Source organism: Colletotrichum aenigma, assembly GCF_013390185.1.
Source record: "Colletotrichum aenigma strain Cg56 chromosome Unknown KSG_Cg56_contig05, whole genome shotgun sequence".
NCBI lineage: Eukaryota > Fungi > Ascomycota > Sordariomycetes > Glomerellales > Glomerellaceae > Colletotrichum > Colletotrichum aenigma.
This window is the reverse complement of record NW_023500911.1, coordinates 1,908,315-1,928,855: the sequence shown is the minus strand read 5'-3', so window position 1 is coordinate 1,928,855 and position 20,541 is coordinate 1,908,315. Positions and strand designations below refer to the sequence as shown.

The following is a 20,541-nucleotide window of genomic DNA, read 5'->3' as shown; positions in this document are numbered from 1 at the left end:
GAAACGGGGCGGCGAAATGGTTGAAATTGGGTGGCCAGGATGATGTTGACGTGATTCAGTATCTTAGGGAGACCAAACCTTTTACTGATGATGAGATTGGGGCGCTTGAAGAATGGTTTCCTCCAGAGATGTCCACCGATGAAAGGCCCTCGAAGAAGAAAAGGAGGAAGCATGCATACCACAAGGAAAAAAACCAGAATCTAGAGGGGGCCTAATGTTGTTCATATAAGGGCTGTTAGTTTCCTATTTCTGCACGTGTCTTCTGATGTTGATCATCACGCAAAAAAAATTAGCCTTTCATTTGATTTTATTTCCACAAGTTGTCAGCTGAAGATCGCATGGCATTGCCTTGATTTGAGCGGGCTTCATGGTTCGAACCGTATCTCGTGATTTGGGGGACAAATCACTCAACATGCGGACGTGGCAAGCTTCGAGTAAGGGTGGCCTTTGCAGCAACTACCGTATCTTTAGGTTACATGCCGTTCTAAAATGTTCTCTCAGTATGATGGGACCCCCGATGACCTGAGAATGGATAATGAACCCCTCACGAGTCCACTTTGAACAGAGCGCAAGAACAGGCGTCAGTTTGAATACCAACCTAGCTTAGAAAATGCTTTCACTACCACCAAACGCCACCATGCAGCCATATTTCTCCACCATCGCCGGAAACCCTCCCAACCCACCAATCTCAACCGCTTGCTTTTAGTCCTCACCCAGACTCTCCCGCACACAAGCCCTACACCTCCTCCGGAAATCCTTATTCTTGCCCTCCCTCTCCTCGCGGAACATGCGCGCAGCCTCAACATTGGCAGGCGACTCGTCATTCGGTCCGTGAAACAGGCTGATCGTGCTCAGCAGAATCGTCTCGGGGCTCTGCACAGGGCTCCACCGCTCCGAGGCCGCCTCGTAGCCGTACTGGTCCTCCTCCGGCGGGTGCAGGATCGAGATGCACAGTCGGCCGTCCGAGTAGATATTCGGGTGGAACGGGATCGGGGTCTGGAAGGTGAGGGAGGGCGGCATCAGAGGGTAGGTCTGCGGGAAGGTGAGGCGGGCGCGGAAGTTTCCTCCTGTGCGGGCGGGGAGCGTCAGTCGGTGTGGATTAAGCATGGGTTGTAGAGGATGGAGAACGCACCGCCGTAGTACTTGCAGTCATCGCTAATCATGAGCATGACCTCCCACTCGAAAATGTTATTGTCGTTGACCAGGCCGCACGAGATGCCGGGGATGTCCTTCCCCGTCTGCATCTCCTTGAGCTGGCGGCGCAGCAACGAGGCCGCCGCTGCGGACGACGAGGCCATCGGTGCAGAAGTATGTAAATATGTATGTGTGTTCGTTCGGTGTGTAAACTCGACTTCGGGGGTTTCGCTCCTCGGTTCCGTCAAGGTAGTTTGTGTCGCGGGGCCAAATAAGGAACTCTGATCCGATCGGCGAGGAAGCTGGGGTAACGCGTAGAATGGACGACTCGACAGGAGCAACAGTGGCTGTGAGGCGGGTCTGCCCGGGGTTTCGCAGGGTCGAGGACGCGTTTCGACGACAGCTTTGCTGTGGATGGCGGGGAGGAGAAAGATGGCAAACGGAGCTGTCGTGTGGTGAGGTCGTCGAAATCGGAGCCAATGCGTGTGGGGTTACCCGAACTGCAGGGGGCCGGGGGTGGCGTCTTCACCGATGCTCACCGACTAGCCTCGGTGAGAACACCCAAACTCCTGACCGACCACCGATACCGCCATCACCAATTCCACAACCAATGACCAGATTTCACCTACTTGCATTGTCATATCCTCAACTCTAAAGCCTTACCAGACTGGAGGGAGGGGGTATCATTCTTTTGTTGCATCCTGAACCAACCATCCACCACCAATCACTTCTTCTTCGACGTCCCAAACCCGCTAATCCCCATCGCAGCCATCATATCATCCTCGTCGTGCTCCCCCTCAATCCTCACATCCTCCCCATACTCCGTCTTCACCTTCTCCGCCTCCTCCGCCTTCACCCTCCTCCTCTCATCCGCCTCCTTCCGCTTCCTCCTCCTCTCCTCCGCCTCCTTCAAGCTCTCCTCCTCCCGCAGCGCCAGCCTCTCCTCCAGACTCGTCGCCTTCTCCTTCTCAAAGTCCACTTTCCGCTGCCACAGCATCTCAATCCGCTCCCTTACCTCCTCCGCCGTCGCGCGCCGCACCTCCGTCGTCTGCCCCGTGTTCGCCAGGTGCTGCGGCGTGTTGAGGTGCTCCACGAACTGCTTGTTGTCCTTGAACGTCAGGTCGCACGCCTCGCAGTAGAAGCCCGCGCCGCGCCCTCGCTTGCCCACGCCCGCGCCCGCCGGGACGAGCTGCGTCTTGCCCACCTGCGCGCTGAGGTCCAGCACGGTCCGCCGCGCCGAGGTCATCGTCTCGTTGCCCGTCAGCGGCTTGTGGTACTTCTTGCCCGCGAGCTTCGCCTCGTAGCGCGCCTTGGACTCTTCTTTTTCCTTGGCCTCACGGTCTTTGGCCTTGGCGGCGTACTCGTCGAGGTCCCACGTCTTGCGGAAGTCGGTGTCGCCTGCGGGCGCGCCGTACGCGCTGCCGTTTTTGTCGGCCATTGTGTATGTGTATGATTGTGGTGCTTCGGTGTGTGAACGCGTCGTTTCGGTGGGGATTGTGTATTCTCCCCGTGGCAGGTTTCGATGGATCGAGGTGAGGAAATTGATGGTGGTCGATGGTCGATGTAGGATGGCTGAGGTTCGAAGAGCGCGGCCAACAGTCCCAAGACGCGTCGATGATGAAATTTGGTGTCTGGGAGATATGGCTTGACTGGGGACCTGATTAGCGGACGAGGCTGCAGGGATTCAGGCCAGGGAAAATTGGGAGGGGCGGACGAGACATGGTCCAGGGGCGTCTCTCGGTGGTGGGGTTACAGCGCTAAAAAATACCCACCCCTCCAACCCCTCCCCCTCCAAAGCCGCAGCGAAAAAAAAAAGTAAATGGACATGCGCTCGGCCTAGAAGCCGTCGACTCATACTTCTGCTTTTGCGACTTCGAGATAAACACAGCTTCATCCCTTTTTGTTGATACCCCAACTGAGCCGCCAAAATGCTGTACCTCGTCGGTCTCGGTCTCTCTGACGAGACAGACATCACCGTCAAGGGCCTCGAGGTCGTCAAGAAGGCCTCCAGGGTCTACCTGGAAGCCTACACCAGCATCCTACTCGTGGACAAGGCCATCTTGGTGCGTTCTACTTAAGCCTCACCTATGCTACACTCCTTGCTTTAGGCCAGGCAAACTAACATGTCATTCATCATGCGCAGGAGAGCTACTACGGCCGCGAAGTCGTCATCGCCGACCGCGAAATGGTCGAGTCCAACAGCGACGAGATCCTCCGCGACGCCCAGACCGTCGACGTCGCCTTCCTCGTCGTCGGCGACCCCTTCGGCGCGACCACGCACACCGACCTCGTCCTGCGCGCGCGCGAGCTCGCCATCCCCGTCTCGACCGTTCCCAACGCCTCCATCATGTCCGGCATCGGCGCCACGGGCCTGCAGCTCTACAACTTTGGCCAGACCGTCTCCATGGTCTTCTTCCTGGACAACTGGAAGCCGGCGTCGTTCTACGACCGCATCCGCGAGAACCGCAGCATCGGCCTACACACGCTCTTGCTGCTCGACATCAAGGTCAAAGAGCAGAGCCTTGAGAACATGGCGCGTGGGCGCAAGATCTACGAGCCGCCGCGGTACATGACAGTGGGCCAGTGCGCGGCGCAGATGCTTGAGATTGAGGAGGAGAAGGGCGAGGGCGTGTACGGGCCTGAGAGTCTGGCGGTCGGCGCGGCGAGGGTGGGCGGCAAGACGGAGAAGTTTGTGGCGGGCACGCTGAAGGAGCTGTGCGAGACGGATGATATTCTGGGGGGGCCGCTGCACAGCATGGTTCTGCTCGGCAGGAGGGCGCATGAGCTTGAGAGGGACTATATTCGCGAGTTTGCGTTCAACAAGGAGACCTTTGACAAGAGCTGGGAGGCGGATTATGGGAAGCAATAGTCATCATTCATGTCCCGTTATTGGGGTTGGTTGGTGCTAATTCTTTTCCCTCATTCCCCCAAATAACGCTTCTAATGTACATGTTTTTCGTTAACCCTAATGAACGCAATTAAGAGGAAGCCGAGCGGTACTGCTCGACCTCGGAGGACGAGATCTCGCGAAGCTTGTTGACGTGGGCAGGGCTGCCGGTTACGATGCCCTCGGCGACCTGAGCAACCTTGCCGACGATGTTGGTGTTGCTGATGGCATACGTGGCGCTGACAGTCTTGACGCGGATGACGCCGATACGAGGGTCGTTCTCAGAGCCGTCGTGCTTGCCATCGCCGAGGTCACCGAGCCACGCCTTCAGCGAAGAGCTGTAGTGCTTCTTGACGATGGATCGGTCGGTGAGGACGCTGGAGACGCCTGAGATGGAGGCCCAGTCGCCGGAGCTGTTGTAGAAGGCGATGTTTACGTGGGGATCGCTGTCGATCTCATCCGTCTTGTGGGACTCTGTGTTGGTGAAGAAGAGCAGGTCGATGCCGCCGTTTTCCTGGGTGGCGTTAGAACTTCTGGCGCTGCCCAGGGGCATGGGGGGAAGTGAGCTTACCGTAGCTGCAACACCCATGCAGCGGGAGACGAGGGCGCCCGACTTGGCATCTCTGGTTGTCATCATGCCGAACTTGCTCTTGTTGGCGAAGTTGACGAGGTCCTCGACCTTGTCCTTGACGGAGACATTGATGTCCTTGTTGGTGGCCTTGTAGGGGTCGGCGGGCTTGTCGCCGGTGGAGGTGTTGGAGAAAGACATTGCGACTAATTTCTGGTGTTTGTTGAATGATTTGTATGCAAACGAGGTCAATTGAGCAGTCTTTTGCAGATGAAGCTTCGTTTGCTGGTATCGTGAAGTGATGTATGCAAGAGCAAAATTGACCAGCCGCCCTTTGGACAGCTCCTCCTATTTGAACCCCAATGGCCAAGCTGACCTCATTGCCATAGCTACCATAGCTGCAGAAGGAACGGCCATTTCATCATAGAAGGGCGCTCGTTACGTGACTGCTGCCCCGGCGGGCAAGACATCATGACGTCAAGAGCGGAGGGAGCACCTGCGGTTCCTGCACAAGCTGCACAACGTGCACAAATCGCAGCGGGATGTGGCACGATGGGGGCACCGCGATGGACGCATTTTATGGGGATAATTCATCATTGATCGTCTGTAGTACGTCTTCTAGGCGCTGGTCCAGAACGTGCGCTGGTCGGTGTTTGGGCCACGGCCACCAGTGGGTGACATTTTGGGGTGATTATTTTGAGGGGATAGTAGCATCATGTTGAGAGGTCTGAGCTACCTTCCCATGGATGCAGTCTCCTGTGCCCAATGACAGGGAGCCATTCACCACGTCGCGCGGTACAGGAATTGCCCGTTTGGGAGAGTCACACTCAGCTTGTTGGGGTCTGTGCCTCTCGTCTCTTTTTTATTTTATTTTTCTTTTTTTTTCTCCCTCTGTTTCTTTTTCTGCCCTCTTATTGCCCATGCCAATTATTTTGTGCATGCCTTCGCACGGACATGAGACACAAGACAAGCCAGAGTGACAGCCAGCAGGCTAGGCAATTCGGCCGAGCTTCAGCTTCCGGATTTATGGACGAGAGGGGTCGTCTGCGAAGACGAAGCGCAGACGAAGCGCAGACGAAGCGAAGACCAGACTGGACGCGACGCCCATGTCCGCCGTGACAGCTCCGCGATCCGATCTTGCGATCAAACAGCGATCGTAAGGCATTGCGGGAAGCTACATCCATAGGACAGAGGTTGTACATAATTGGGTCTGTCCCCCGCAATTGTCATGCCCATTAAATTTCGGATGCCAGGCGTGCCAGGGTCAATTCAAGCTCTCGCACTTTGTAGTCAGTAGTCTGGCGCGGCGGCAACTTGAGTCTAAAAAGGAGCTTCCCGCTGAAGCAACGAGCAGAAGTGGCACGCTGTCCGCCAATACGCGACCGGAGCCTTTGATATTGAGAGTTTGCAGAGGCGCAACTATGTTGAGCCTTCCGCGATCCTGCAGCATCCACGTACCACACGACCGGCGCCGACCGTGAAGACGACAGGCGCAGCACCAAACAACAAGTCGTCAGATAAGACACCTCACCCACGCACTCACGCACCGCACCCCTGCCTGCCGACCTGCCTGATGGATGGCGGGCTGGGCTGCCCCTCCTCCTCCCTCGTCACCATCCGTCCAGACTATCCCGCTCCGGGCTCCAGGTCCCGGCCAGGTCCAGGTCCAGGTCCAGGCCCCTTCCCTTCGCGCATCCGTGGACACGCATCGTCATTCCCCCATCCCGCTGGGCATCGAAATCTTCATAGTCATCAATGCAGCTGTGATGCAAGTAATCTTCGGGCAGGTGCAGCCGCCCCACATGGTCGGGAGGTCGCCAACACAATTGGTGCACCGCTGCCCTTGCCTGCCCCGATGCATTGTCAATTCGTGGCAGTCCCTCCAGGCTCGTTCCTTCTCTCTGCGCCAGATTCTGCATTTGCACCTCAGGCAGGGCGCATTGGCAGGAGGCACACGGCAGGAGCCGTGAGGCAGGAGGAGACAAGTCTTAGCCGTAGATGCCGTGGGTGAAGGGAGCATCAAGGCAGGTGGACGGCAGGACTGAGGTAGATGCTCCAGCTCCTGCTCCTGCTCCTGCTCCTGCTCCTGCACCTGCCCTCCCGCATCGCCAGTGCTTGCAGCTTCCCTCCCAGCGGCAGAGTAAGGGAAGGAGCCCAAATGCGAAAGAAGCTCTCATGTCGGAGTTTCGGCGGACGTCGGCACCGTCAAAGCTGAGACGGCTTTTCACTGGACGGGCACTGTATTCAGGTAGGTAGCCAGCACCTCAGCCCCTCAGCCAGTGGAGGAAGGAAGGCATTGGGCGGGCTCTTGCTCTTTCTTTGCCCATGCATGCAGATCCGGCCAGCACCAGCGCCTGCCACTGACCACCACCGTCCACCGTCCACCGTCCACCGTCCACCGTTCCGTCCACCGTCCACCGTTCCGTCCACTGCCCACCTGCCCATTCATCATTCATTGCCTGCAGCCAGACCTTCCGTCGCTTGTCGCTTCCTGCCTTCCATTGCCTCCCTCCCCTCCTCTGCCAACAGTCATAGTCTTTTTTTTTTTTCCTCGTGATTGCCCGCCTTGGAGCCAACGTCGTCCTTCTCACCATCTTCATCTTTTCCACCTCATCCCACCTTTCGATGCAGACAAGTCCAGGACTGAACTGCCCCAGTCCGTCTTCGCTCTGCCTGCAATCTCTCGCCCCTGTCGACTGATTCACGGAGTTTACCCGGGACAGCGCGCTGACGGAAATTCCACGACCGATACGACGCCGCGCCGACTCAGGAGAGCGAGAGAGCACCTCACACTTCAATCCGCTCTCCTCGCCATCTTTCCGCACTAATTGCCTCCCGTTGGCTTTTCGTCCGACTCCATCCTCGACCGTCGTCGGCCACCTGGAATCGTCATCCGCAACTGCCGCTCGATTTTTTCCCCATTTTCACGACTCATACGCCTAGTCTCGACTTTCTTTCCTTCTTATCCTTCGCTCTCGCCTCTCCGTTTCCTCCATCTTGACTCTGCTTGTCTGACCCTGACCCCCAATCGGCCCCTCCACGAACGTCAGGACGAACGCCCCATCCCACATCCCTCCCAAAACCTTCGTTTCACCTTTCTTCATTGAGCCGTCGGTTGTATCGCAAACACGACTTTGTTCATTCAGCGGTCATACCCTGCCTCATCGAAACTCTGCCCCGAGCTTTCATCGCTGCGAATTTTTTTCCACTTCCCGATGAGCTTTTTCGGCGATTGAATTCGACGCCGCTTATTTGACCTGAAAACCTGCAGCGACGCCCAACCTGCCTGCGTCGGCTGCTCTCAATCAACTGCCAAATTTCCACCAACGTCTCATTCGTCACTTTTGTCGGACGAGTTCCGCTTGCATTGGACCCGCAAGCTGACTAACCAATTCAACGTCATTCCAACTTCATACTAGTGATTGCGCCAGCCCTTCACGATGGCGCATCGCGACATGGTAGGTTTATTATCTCTTTTTGCAGTTACTCTGCAGTTTTCTGATCTGGCTACAGGATGTCGTCATGCCTTGGGAGTGTCGCGATGTGGAGGACCAGGCCGAAGCTCACTTCAATGCACCCCTGCGCAGCAAGAACAAGGCACTTACAGACGAGAATGCGAGGCTCAAGAAGCTGCTTCGCGAGAACGGAATCTCCTGGTCGCCCGTCTCAGCCAACTACCAGAAGCATCACCGTCCCAACGGCCGACGCACCCGGTCTTCCATCTGCTCCGAGTCTCACGCGTATCCATACCTGCCGACCGAAGTGCTGCTGCGAATTCTGAAGTACTCCTTGACGTCTAACAGCCCCATCATTGACCCCTTGTCCAAGCTCAAGCCCGAGAACCTCACTGCTGTCGAGCGCACCCGCGACAACCAAATCGCCATTCACTTTTTGGCCACCTGTAAGGCCATGTACGAGGAGGGAAGCCGCATTCTGTGGAACCAAAACACCTTTGTCTTCACCAACCCCGATGCAGTCCGCAACTTTGCAGACCTCGACTTCGCCTACCGCAAGAACGTGAAGCACGTCAATTTCCGCATCATAGCACAGTACTTTGACGACAAGAAGCGGAAGCACAAGCTCGACCGGTCCTACCATCCGTCCCTCAAGAATGACGTAACTCTTCGGACTATTCCCCGTGTCAACGAGCACACTTACGCCCGTGCCGGCTTCCGCTGCTACACATGGGGCCAGGTGACAGATTTCCTGCGTGCCCTCCGCGCCCCGTACGACCCCAAGCACGACAAGAAGCTTGTTCGACCTCGACTGTTCCCCAACCTCGAATCGCTCCGCATCGACCTCGTCAACTTCATGGACGACTTTCTGCCAATGCCTGGTAGCGACCTCCACGACATGGCGTCTCATGAGCTGGGATGCTCGCTCAACGAGTTGCAAGTGACTGGATTGCCGATAGATGACGCGGGCAGCAAGGCGACAGCGGAGCTTACCGGACTGCTCAGAGACGAGGGCCTTTTCCTAGCTGGCTTGCCTTCCTTCGTCCAGCTGAAGAACAACTTGAAGGCTCTCTCTGGCATCTCCAGCTGCGCGCGTGTTGTGAGGGCTTGGAAGACGCTGAAGCCCAAAAAGACTGAAGGAGACGCTGACGATCACGACTCGGACTCGGACTTGGACTTTGACGACCACCATCACCCCCGTGAGCCCATCATGCCTCCTGCGCCACGGGAAACGGGCCACCCAAAGTCAACGCCGAGCCGCAAGGATCTCACGATCTGGAAGCGAGTCCCCAAGACTAGGGACGGAGACGAGCGCCAGTGGACTGAGTTCTGTCGTAGCAGCGGCTACCCCATGGAGGATGTCGAGGAGTATATGAGTGACGACGAGCTCGGTGTCTGCCCTTGCTGCGGAGAGCCCCATCCTAGTTTGTTGGAGCTTCTCGAGATGGAGGGCGACGATGATGACGAGCTTTGAAGGATTAGGTGAAAAAGGGGGCGTTGTATCTGATCTCGACCGAGGCGAACACTTGCACATCATGGCACGGAGTAACATGGACTAATTGGCTTTGGAAGAACTATGACTATGAATTTCAGCAGGTAGGTCACGGTTCTCGGAAGGAAAAGCTCACGGAGTTGTGTTGCTCAGGTCATGAGATTATGATACCACATTGTGCTACGAGCACATAGATACCACTTGTAATGAAACCCAGGGGTTACCTCTGTACGCATCAAATCAACATGTCGTTCATTTTCTAAACAATGTCAGCTTTCTTCATCTGCCGAGAACTTACCTATACTTTCGCAGATTGCCCAGCAGTCGCCTCTTTTCCCGTATCTCAGTCTCCAAGTCCTCCAACTTATCCAGCAGCTTGTCGATATCTGTTTGAGCTTCAGAGAACACATCCCGGAGCTTGAACAAATCCCAGTCCGAGCAGAGTTCATATTTGTCAACCTCCAAAGCCTTCCTCCTCCGCCTCCGGTAGCCATCAACCCGCGGCGCATACAAATCAAGAAACCCCGCGCCGGCATCCACGCCGCCCCATCGCCCCCTCTCACGCCGCTTCGCATCCTCGATATCGCGGTTCACGTCGTGGACGCGCCTCTCGACCTCGATTAGATGCGTCTGTAATCTCTCTATATCCTGGCACGTCGCGGTGATCAAGGCGCGGAGTTTCCACGGGTCCCATTCCGCGTCGATGTCGGCCTGCGCGACGCGGAGGGGTTGATTGGGTGGCCGCGGGAGGGCGGAGGGGGTGAAGTAAGCGTCCCAGTCGCGGGCGAGGTCCGTGGGTGAGAGGAGGGGCTGGGCGGACTCGTAGTCGGAGAGCAGGCGGTGGAGGCGCAGGAGGAAGGGGGTGAGGGAGATGGAGGGACCGGTGAGGGAGTGGTAGGTTGCCACGCCGGCGGTGGGGAAGGGGGAGGGAGGGGGGATGGAGGGGGAGGTGCGGCGGGGGCGGGGAGGACGGGGGACCATGGGTGGGTTTGGAGGGTTGGTGGTAGGTTTGTGGATGGGAGTTTGGTGTTGAGATGCTGAGGGGGTTCAGAAGAGGTGTAGGCGCTGGGTAGTCGGGCGTAGAACGACTGTTTTTGACTGGGTTGTGGTACAAAGAACGTACCTCTGTCAATGTCTTCTCACAATATCGTTGTTCATGCATTTGACGGACAATACACACCTTTGAGACGGCAAGACCAAACCAAGGAGTAAAAACAAAAGAAAATAAAAAATAAGGGAATCAAAAGATGCATTTAACAATGAGGATTGGGGAAGTACCCAACTCTTCCAGCAGTACTCAAGATGATGATTCATCTTTGTCACACAATATCTACTAGATCTCACGAAGAGTTTTGTACGAAAACAGCTTTGTAGAGGAAAAGTTGATCCAGGTAAGTTAGCAACGCCGTGGATTTATTATAAACTTAAGTGTCTTTCCGTAAGGAACTAAATGCTGCTTCGCCGCTACAAGGGCCTGCAGAACGACGGAGATGGATACGAAAGAAAATGTCTGAGACGTTCTTTTTTATTTCTTTCTCATTCCCCTCTCCCCTATTTGTATCCATCAGTAATAACGATGTAGAGTAGCAAGCTAACGATCCTCACAGCATTCTTGAACAGATTTTGTTGGTGAAAGGCAACGGTTGAAGGGGTTGTGACAATCGTCACCTTTTCTCAGCGGCTGCAGGCAATGCTGCCCCGGTGCAGAAGCCACCGGGGTGTGTGGCCAATCGAGATCCAACGCCGAGCAACTCGCCCACATCCCAGGGACAAGACTTCCTGTCCCCCCCAATCACATCGCAGCGGGTTTTCTTCCACGAAGCGCAATTCCCGCGCCCGCCGAGGAGTTCCAACCGCTGTTGCAACATGTGTCATCTTCATTGTTGTTGGTTCGCGTGAACTGTGAGTGGGGCTGTCCATTGGAACCCCCATGTTGCACTCGGGCATATTTATGGGGGGAGGCCCCTTCCGACAGAGATCAAGCTTGTCTTCCACTTGCATGTCCCAAGCCAGGGTAGGCGAAGGATTTCGGACTTCGAAATCGAGCGGGCAACCAAACACCAAGGCAGTGAATTGAATTATCGCCACTTTAGCTACAGCCTCGCGACAATGCAGGCCCCACCGGACACAGAGAATGTACGATCTTTCACATTTAGGACAGACTCTTTGTACTGTAGAGGTGGTTGGACCCTTGCTGACAGTCTTCGCTTCCAATCTAGCCTATCAATGCGGACGACGCGTCCGAGGTTGGAGACGTAAGTACACCTCTGCCCCGCTACGTATCTCTTAGCACACAGTGTCAAGAATCTAAGATATTGACCTAATGTAGTTCCACGAGTCTTCGTCGTTGGCGTCTCTCAGGTCGAGCATTATGGAGAGTCAAGTAGAGAATGGCAGAACTTATCATTCTTTAAGCGCAGGGAGTACGTCGTTATGATGACCTGAACACGGCCAAAGATGAATTACTGCTGACATTGTGACACAGAATATAGCTATCCCAACGACGATGTGAGCTTCAAGCCCCTTCACTCGTGTTCATTTGATGTGGACTTTCTAACTGCGGCGTGAATTCAAGAGAGAAAGTGAACGTTATGGTGAGTCATTCTACAAGAGCGCTTTGGGGCTTCTTCCTGCCTACGTAACTCACGCCCTCTGCAGACTTACAACACCACGTCTGGTTGGTGTGCTTCGACGGCGAATTGGCACTCAATCCTGGTCATAAGACTGCCAAAAGAGTTCTCGACCTTGGAACCGGGACGGGCGTATGGGCAATCGACTATGGTAAGTCAAAACACCGGCATTAATTCATCTCCCGGAGCCACTAGCTTACGTCACACGATAGCGGACGCCTTTCCCGCTGCAGAGGTAGGAGCAACGACAAGCAAGAAATCTGTTCACTGAGTTGATAAGAGTACTCATATTAGGTCATCGGCGTCGACCTCAGCCCGATCCAGCCTGAATGGTAAGAATGAGGTAGCAATGCCACTTGTGCATCTTGGGCTCATGGAGTTCACAGGACACCTACAAATTGCTTCTTTGAGGTTGATGACCTTGAGAAGGAATGGCTATGGAAAACCCCCTTCGACTTCATCATGTGCCGCGGCATGGCCGGTGCCTTCGCTAACGTACCTGCTATCATTCAAAAAGTCTATGAGTAAGTACTACCCTACCATATCGCAGGTTTAGTGAAAGGCCAAGGCTATCACTACCCGGATTTGACTTCCTACCATCCATCGCAGCTTTTATTTCCCAGATGATAGACTAATGAGCTTGTGAATGCGCTAGTAATCTCACTCCTGGTGGCTGGTACGAGGTCGGTGATCTCGCCCTCCCCCTCGGTTGCGACGACGACACCGTGTCCAAGGACTCAGCCCTTTGGAAGTGGCACGATGCTGTTTATCAAGCATCGAAGCAAATAGGTAGACCGATCGACAGTCTGTCGGTTCACATGGATACCATGAAAGCGACGGGCTTCGTTGACGTGAAGCTCCACGAGTTCAAATGGCCTCTCAACCCGTGGCCCAAGGACCCGCACCTGAAGATCCTTGGCGATTGGCAATTTCACAACCTAAGCATGGGCCTCGAAGCAATCTCACTTGCTCTCCTTACGCGCGTAATGGGTTGGACCAAGGAGGAGGTCGTCGCACTATGTGCTCTAGCGAGGAAGGAGCTTCGCAGTCTCAATATCCACGCGTACTGGCGGATGTAAGTGCGACGCGTGTGCTTCAGTGGCGTTGATGATACTGACGCTGTGGGTAGACGGTGTGTGTATGCCAGGAAGCCTGAGACAGGAGAGGATGAGCAGTAGGAGTGCCCAATGATTGGTATTCGGACCAACCGCACCAGCATTCAGGGAGATGGACACAGTTTTAAGTGGCACGATGATCATGTGCCTAAACAACTAAATGTCTTTCATTTGTGAATACATTATGCCTATGCGTTGCTGCAAAAGCTACCTCTAGTGATATATGTCCCTTGGATGTCCTTAGCAAGTTTCATCCCTTCAACCCCGACTAGCGACATCTTTCAACAGGACACCAGCGGCAAGCTTTCTAAGGTCAATCGACGTAAGCGGCGAGTCGCCCGTGAGCAGGTACCCGCCCTGCGGGCCCTGGACTGGAGCCAGGAGGAGGTTCTCGCGTTGGCGCGGAAGGATCTTAGCGATCGCAGGATCCACGCATACTGGAGATTGTAAGTTCCGAATGAGGTATGAGATAGGCGGCTTTGGTAGGTGAAATTTAGTGCAGGCACTGCGTTTACGCTAAGAAGCCTCAGGATGAGAAGGAGGCATAGGTGGGGTTGCAGTTCCTTTGACAAGACTTGCGTTCAATTGAGTGTGGAGGAAGGTATTGTGCATCGTCTTCACAAGTCGCAAGTGCTTTCCGCGTTGTGTCGTCCATGAGGTGTTATAGTGGAGAGAATATGGACTTTCTGCATGGTAATTGACGTCGTCCTCGGCAAGCGCATGGGCTGCTCAGCTTCGATTGTCCTGACCGAAGAAGGTTCCGCCGGAATATTGTAGTCATAGCCAACACGGCTTCGCTCAAAACCACACACAAACTGCTACATCCAAGCGTTCCAACGAGTTGATGTTTGTGACGTCTCTGCTTTCAGTCTGAACCAGAGGGGTAAAATGGCAGGAACGTGGATGCAGCTGCAAGCTCATGCAGCAGTCACCTCGCAAACCAGAAACATCTGCAGCCGTGGGGCACTATGGAACATGTGTCCAATCATGACCAGTATTGATCCTGCAGTCTGCTGAAGCGAGCCAGTCAAAGTCGAATGAGGGTTATCTTGGCATCTGACGCGACAATATGAGCCGACGGGACTTTGGTCCCCTGCTCGTGTTTGCTCGTTGGTGGCTTGTTGGGGGGTTCACCCAAACAAAGCGGTGTGTCGGACGCGAAGACGGTCACAAATGCGGTCTTAAAATGCTTCTCTCCACTTCCTAACCAACGATCGGGATTCAACTTTGGCCACTCTCCCGGGCAACATGCTGTCACAGAAACAGCACCTGAAAGCCTCAAACGAAAGGGCTACCAATGGAGGATTTTAATGACGCGCAAACGGTGCGAATTCGTGTCTTGCCCTCTTATGTTTGCCGACTTATTGACCCCGCAACAACTTAGCCCGCTGCGGTGGATCCCTCGTCCGACTATGAGGAGGTAATGACAGCCCCAGCCCCCAGAGGGATCAGATCTAGAAACAGGCCTAAAACAAACGTCTAGGAGTGTTTGCTTGGGGGCTATTACACACAATCCATTGGAGAGATTGCTGACTTCGGTTCCAGAGCCTCGAGAGATCGACATTGAAGTCCCTCAGATCGAGTATACGGGAGCACCAGAGGGAGAATGGAAGAACTTACCATTCTTACTGTGCGGGCAGTATGATGGCTCACCGGGCATGGATTCTCTGATGAGAAGGCTGAGCTGACGGAAACGATAGAGTACAATTATCCAAACGATGATGTAAGTTATTTATGACGTCGATTATCTGTAACAGTCGACTGCACATGGTAACCACGAGAGCTTTCAGATAGAAAACGAGCGTTTAGGTAAGACAAGACGAGATCAAACGCAGTGTTACTAGTTTCAGTTGCGAAAGGGGTGAACCTCGGATGACTTAGATTTGCAGCATCACATATGGTTGCTGTGCCTGGACGACAACTTGGCATTAAATCCCGGGCACAAGAGTGCCAGGCGCGTGCTGGATATTGGCACTGGTACTGGCATTTGGGCCATCGACTTCGGTTCGTTGAGCCGCTGTGATTTTGAAGTTCAGAATAGCGCGGAAGAAACTTGCTGATCCACTTTGTCGCACCAGCGGACGAATTTCCGTCGGCAGAAGTAAGATATCATTATTGCTGTGCGGCTTCTGAGCGTCTGAATTTACGATGTTTTTCAGGTAATTGGAGTCGACCTAAGCCCGATACAACCCGAATGGTACGCAAGACAAATCACCAGGCCTTTTGTTGAAATTGTCTACGTATGGACGCTAAGTCTCTGGCTCCAGGGTCCCGACAAACTGCAAGTTTGAAATAGACGATCTCGAGAAGGACTGGCAATTCAGCCGGCCATTTGACTTCATCATGTGTCGAGCGATGGCGGGTTCTTTTTCCGACGTACCAGCAATGATTCAGAAGATATACGAGTATTAACTCTGCCGCTACCTGCACAGTTTCCTTCCAAGATAATAACGAGGTAAAACAAGTTTGAGCTGACTTACGTGCTCTAAAACAGTAACCTCATCCCTGGCGGCTGGTTTGAACTCGGCGACCTCTCGCTTCCTCTGGGCTGCCATGACGGCACTCTTAGAGAGAATTCTGCCATTGCCAGATGGCATGATGCTCTTTATCAGGCATCAGATTACCTCAGACGTCCAATCATCAGCCCATCTAGCTATCTAGACGTTATACACCAGGTGGGTTTCGTGGACGTCACTTGTGAGGCGTTTTCATGGCCAATTAATGGGTGGCCGGCGGACTTGAAGCTCAAAGAGATTGGGATGAATCATTGCGTAAATTTGGAGATGGGGCTGGAGGGGTTGTCATTGGCACTTCTCACGAGAGGCATGGGGTGGAACGAGCAGAGTGTGCGTCAGCTATGCGACGAAGCGAGGGTTGACATTCGAGACAGGAGGATTCACGCGTTTTGGCCCATGTAGGTTCATGGAGTCGCCGCTTCTGATAGTTGGTGCTGACAGCTAAATCAGACATTGTGTCTACGCCAGAAAGCCCTAGCAGGGTTCACGTTTGTCCAAACATGGAGGAGAACAACACCAGGACAGTTCGAGAAGACTAAACACCTGCCGGATTACCAACTTGTCTTCATATCTGAGTATTTGCATGCTTAGAATTCGACTGAGCCTATTCTGTAATTAAGAGTTTGTCGCTTGCTTCTTTCCATCCCGAATCCAGAAGATCTTGAAAAGTCGAGCTACAATCTCTACATCCGCACGGTTCTATCTTGTTGCGGTGAGCAATCAAGGAGCCTGATATATTTTTCCGAAGTCCTATTTCCGACCGACCACGTCTTTCAACAGGACACCGGCGGCAAGCTTTCCAAGGTTATTGGACGCAAGCGGCGAGTCGCCCGTGAGTAGGTACCGGTCCTGATGTGTCTGACCAGTGATGCCCTCGTTTAACGTCTTGACACCGAGCTTTCGCAGGCGATCGCCAACAAGCCATTCCATTTTGCCGGGAATGTATCCAATGTCAATGTTTGCACCCGAGTCAAGCGAGTCGGGAAACACAACAATCTCGTAGCCATCATAGATGAACTTGCGTCCTGCAGGCTTGCCCACGTCTGCGGCGAGCATACTGGCCGGTCCGTGGCACAGAGTGATATAGTATCGCTCATTCTGATGGGCCCAGCGCAAAATATTTCCGACAGTCGCTGAATCTGGAACACCATTCAAGACACCGTGACCACCCGGGATGAAGACAGCGATGTAGGGCGTGTCGGTCGAGAAACCGTTGCCCCACACCTTCTCGAGGTTGAGGGGTTTGCGAATCTTCTGCTTGTACTTCTCATAGATGCCCTTCACAGCTTCGTCCTCCTTGGGAAAAGCCCACATCTCGAATTTGACAGGGTCGCCGGAGATGGTAGCGATATCGATGTCGAAGCCAGCAGCGTCAAGATGAACCATGGGGAGCAGCATTTCGACAGGATGGTTGCCCGTCGAGAAAAACTCGCCGCCGGCCATCTTCAGGTACCGTTCCTGCGTGGCAATGAGGAGAACCTTCCATTTCCCCCCTTTGTATGCGTTGGGGTAGTTTGCGCCATCAAAGTCGGTCTTGGGAGCGGTGTATTGCGTCAAAGAGAAGGGAGAGGGGAACCAAGCGTCATCCTCGGCTTGGTCAGGGACAGGCTTGCGCTCGCTGGAGTTTGACATTGTGACGAATGATAGTGTTGTTGAGGACGCAAATTCGGATGTATCTAGAAACTGGAACGTAATCGTGGAGGACGCAAAGATGGCTTTTTAAGTGCTGAATGGCTCATGAGTTCGTGAGTCCTTTGGTGGGAGCACCGGACAAGAGAGGGGGATTTGCGTGGAACGCGCGGAAATAGATTATCATTAGTCCACTTCCCACACCAATGGTAAGGTTTTCCGGAAACGAAACTCTGGAATTATGGAGTTTAACGCAGGCCAGTTGGCTTACCACCGTATTTCACCAAGTCGACGGAATAGTGACGTCGTGAACCTTATTTTGAGGAGACTAATTGAAGACTCTAGTCCACATCCGGAATATATTTGACCTACGCCGGCACAACTAAGTCTGCCAGTTAATAAAACACTTCAACCTCTCGAGCGCTCTGAGGGAATCAAGTCTCCAACTAGAAACTCTGTATATCTTTTTATAGTCTGCCCTTTTCTTTTCCCTCTTTCGGGATTCGGTTGTCAATGCTCGTGCTTCTTTACGGGTGCCGCTCTTGGAGTATTCGTTCCCTAAGAAGAACCCTTTGCGGCTCTTAACCGCCAGGATTTTGTCCAAGCATGTGCAGCTATTCTCAAAACTTGTAGAGCTTTTTGACCACACTACTTGCAAAAGTTTAGCATCATCCAAACTAGATATATGTTTCCGTGCCTGTCCAATCGGCGTTCGGCATCGATTTCCGTCCAGCCTCGCCCGCCCTGAGTGCATTAAGTCATGTAGAAAGCCTCAGATAACTTCGAAAATTTCCAACTTGTCTTCATTGGCGGGCCACATCTCACCACCCATGGCACCTGCAAATACTGTCGGTCCGACGAGGGTATAGCTCCCGTAGCCACCCTTTCGCGGCCGCAAGATAAAAGGATGATCCAAATCCGCGATGAGGCATACTGCGTCACCCTCACGTACGCTAGTGACAGCAAGCCCAGCTATCTGAGCCGAGGTCAAGAACAGCCTCCCGACGCGAACCGCGACTCTGCACTGGCTTCCAAAGTGTCGTGAGTCCCACTCAACTAACGACGACACGGCCACGGCCGTCATACCCTGACCTGTCAATGAAGATGGGGTGGATGAATACCATTCGGACTTTTTCGAGCCTTGGATAATCCACCACAGTAGTCGACAAAGCCTGCTGCTCATCTTGTATATTTGAGAATCCGGCTTGTTGAGACACGCCACATCCTTCATGAAATTCCCTAGTACATCAAGGTATCGGCTTTGGCAGTCGTGCTGGAACGTCTGTTCAGGCTCGCCCTCCGTTTCGTCCTTAATCTTGTCGTCCAATACGCACCCCGTGCCCTTCATGCAATTGATGCTTACGGAAAATATGTCGCTCACAAGACCCGGGACACGACCAACATGCACTCCCCGAAGATGAACACTCTTACCGTTTCTCGAAAACTCGAAAATTGGCTTGCTTCCTCCAGAGGCAGCGCAAAGGCTCTTGTAGTAGTACTTATGCGAGCCCCTCATCTCGGCGTCCTCTGTGGCGAAGTCAACCGTCCTCGAGGGCAGCGTATCCCAAGGAACACCAACTGTTGTCTTCTCTCGGTTCGCGAAGTACAGCACCCGCAGACTTCCTTCCTCTTCGACCATGAGTTTTGTAGCTTCATGAAAAACTTCCCCGATTGGTTGCTGGTAATTGACCCTCATTTTACCCAGAACGCCAGGCGAAAGGGCCCGTAACGCATAGATCTTGTCTCGTGGCTCCGAAGCCTTCATCGAAAGCACACGTCGCAGTTGATTCGTTGCCGCACGAAATGGGCGGTCTGTAGTACCCTGCCACTCGCACAGGTTCACATGCAAATCTAACCCTTGCTGGGTGGGCATGGTCTCGTCCTTGGAAGCAACCGCAGGGAGATGAGCGAGATTGGCGAAGAGGCGAAGATGCGAGTCGCAGCACAGTATCGCAGCAGTTTTGTGCGCGAATTCTTGCAGGGTCCAGACCCGTGTCCAATATGGCGCCAATCTGAGACGGGTGTAAGGTGGTTTCGTCGCATACTATGTATTGGTCAGACAGGTAAAATAGAAATATGCTCACAGTGGGCGTATCCATTTAAGAAAGAGATGGGTCATGGTACTAAGTACCTTTCAGAGCCATCTTAGCCGTGTAGCGCTTAAACTTTTGGTCATGATTATGATCGTAATCGATCCGAGGACGTATCGACAACGGTTTGGAGACCGCCAGGCCGGTCCAACTTCTCGGCGCGTAGTTTACGCTCAGCCAGACGACCGCTCTCTTCGCGCAATCGTAAATTTCCGCCATCATGGCCACCTAGGTGCTACGTTCCTCGCTACTCGACTGTTCAATGCAAATCGCATCGACTCAAATACCTATTTGGCGACGTGTCTTAAATCTTCCCTTCATGGGTCTCTGTAACAGACTCAGAGCCATCGCACAGTTGGGAGTGATGAGCAGTAGCTACTCAATGAGCAGTCGAGTAGCTCCTGCTCTACCGGTATCAGTCAGGCCAGCGGATGTTTTGCCAGAGAAGAGGTTTTGAATGATCAGTGGTTCGCTGGGTATTTCTCCGACCCATGTACACGACAGAGCAAGGTAAAGTGGCGGGGTATCCACGCTCGCCTCAATAAGATCACAACTGAGGCCCTGGGCGGGGCTGAGATTCGTATTTCGATGAAGCACCACCAGACGAATGGATCGCGGACTCGAAAGCCTCTGGTAACGGTAGACATCGCAACTCATCATGATGAACAAGATTATATATCTCGTGCCGTAAGTGAGGAAAACACCAACCAATTGAGCTTCTTGGTGCGGTAAGAATGAAGAGATTGGAGCGGGCTCGTTTTGGTAAATACATTTATTAGTTTGCGGTGCGGAATATTGGGGTCTAATAATGTTTGTACCAGACTACCAGATGGAAGAAAGATGGCGTCATCTGACAGGATTGAAGCAAGGAATTGAATGGAAATGCTTCCAGCTTTAGGGGCCTGATCGCCGGACGTGCTGAGCAGATGCGTCCTTGGGGAACCTCACAGACATTGGCGGTCATGTGTCACCAGATGAGGCAAATAGAGGTAATGGTAGAACTGAGCCTAGGGTAGTGGGATCTA

At 53.7% G+C, this 20,541-nt stretch overlaps 9 protein-coding genes across 9 annotated transcripts; 3 read left to right on the top strand and 6 right to left on the bottom strand.

The window, feature by feature from the left end:
- Positions 1-702: 702 nt before the first annotated feature.
- Positions 703-1,298, bottom strand: ubc15 (Ubiquitin-conjugating enzyme E2 15; the record flags this gene model as incomplete). Its single annotated transcript, XM_037323444.1, has 2 exons — positions 703-1,067; positions 1,133-1,298. The coding sequence occupies 2 exons, from the start codon at positions 1,296-1,298 to the stop codon at positions 703-705; spliced, it is 531 nt and encodes a 176-aa protein (XP_037177767.1).
- Positions 1,299-1,858: 560 nt separating this feature from the next.
- snu23 (U4/U6.U5 small nuclear ribonucleoprotein component snu23) lies at positions 1,859-2,572 on the bottom strand (the record flags this gene model as incomplete). The annotated part of the gene is made up of 1 exon (XM_037323443.1): positions 1,859-2,572. The coding sequence occupies one exon, from the start codon at positions 2,570-2,572 to the stop codon at positions 1,859-1,861; it is 714 nt and encodes a 237-aa protein (XP_037177764.1).
- A 490-nt stretch (positions 2,573-3,062) lies between these two features.
- dph-5 (Diphthine methyl ester synthase) lies at positions 3,063-4,003 on the top strand (the record flags this gene model as incomplete). The annotated part of the gene is made up of 2 exons (XM_037323442.1): positions 3,063-3,197; positions 3,278-4,003. The coding sequence occupies 2 exons, from the start codon at positions 3,063-3,065 to the stop codon at positions 4,001-4,003; spliced, it is 861 nt and encodes a 286-aa protein (XP_037177765.1).
- Positions 4,004-4,112: 109 nt separating this feature from the next.
- On the bottom strand, positions 4,113-4,790 carry bli-3 (the record flags this gene model as incomplete). Its single annotated transcript, XM_037323441.1, has 2 exons — positions 4,113-4,535; positions 4,593-4,790. 2 exons carry the CDS (start codon positions 4,788-4,790, stop codon positions 4,113-4,115), a joined length of 621 nt encoding a protein of 206 aa, XP_037177770.1.
- Positions 4,791-8,029: 3,239 nt separating this feature from the next.
- Positions 8,030-9,518, top strand: CGCA056_v008192 (uncharacterized protein; the record flags this gene model as incomplete). Its single annotated transcript, XM_037323440.1, has 2 exons — positions 8,030-8,047; positions 8,103-9,518. 2 exons carry the CDS (start codon positions 8,030-8,032, stop codon positions 9,516-9,518), a joined length of 1,434 nt encoding a protein of 477 aa, XP_037177771.1.
- A 312-nt stretch (positions 9,519-9,830) lies between these two features.
- Positions 9,831-10,517, bottom strand: CGCA056_v008191 (uncharacterized protein; the record flags this gene model as incomplete). The annotated part of the gene is made up of 1 exon (XM_037323439.1): positions 9,831-10,517. One exon carries the CDS (start codon positions 10,515-10,517, stop codon positions 9,831-9,833), a length of 687 nt encoding a protein of 228 aa, XP_037177768.1.
- A 1,128-nt stretch (positions 10,518-11,645) lies between these two features.
- On the top strand, positions 11,646-13,344 carry CGCA056_v008190 (Secondary metabolism regulator LAE1; the record flags this gene model as incomplete). The annotated part of the gene is made up of 11 exons (XM_037323438.1): positions 11,646-11,672; positions 11,756-11,791; positions 11,866-11,959; positions 12,022-12,044; positions 12,112-12,130; positions 12,195-12,317; positions 12,379-12,401; positions 12,461-12,498; positions 12,553-12,690; positions 12,822-13,241; positions 13,296-13,344. The coding sequence occupies 11 exons, from the start codon at positions 11,646-11,648 to the stop codon at positions 13,342-13,344; spliced, it is 990 nt and encodes a 329-aa protein (XP_037177769.1).
- A 3,203-nt stretch (positions 13,345-16,547) lies between these two features.
- On the bottom strand, positions 16,548-17,429 carry hchA (Protein/nucleic acid deglycase HchA; the record flags this gene model as incomplete). Its single annotated transcript, XM_037323437.1, has 1 exon — positions 16,548-17,429. One exon carries the CDS (start codon positions 17,427-17,429, stop codon positions 16,548-16,550), a length of 882 nt encoding a protein of 293 aa, XP_037178518.1.
- A 769-nt stretch (positions 17,430-18,198) lies between these two features.
- CGCA056_v008188 (uncharacterized protein) lies at positions 18,199-19,299 on the bottom strand (the record flags this gene model as incomplete). Its single annotated transcript, XM_037323436.1, has 1 exon — positions 18,199-19,299. The coding sequence occupies one exon, from the start codon at positions 19,297-19,299 to the stop codon at positions 18,199-18,201; it is 1,101 nt and encodes a 366-aa protein (XP_037178517.1).
- Positions 19,300-20,541: the final 1,242 nt, after the last annotated feature.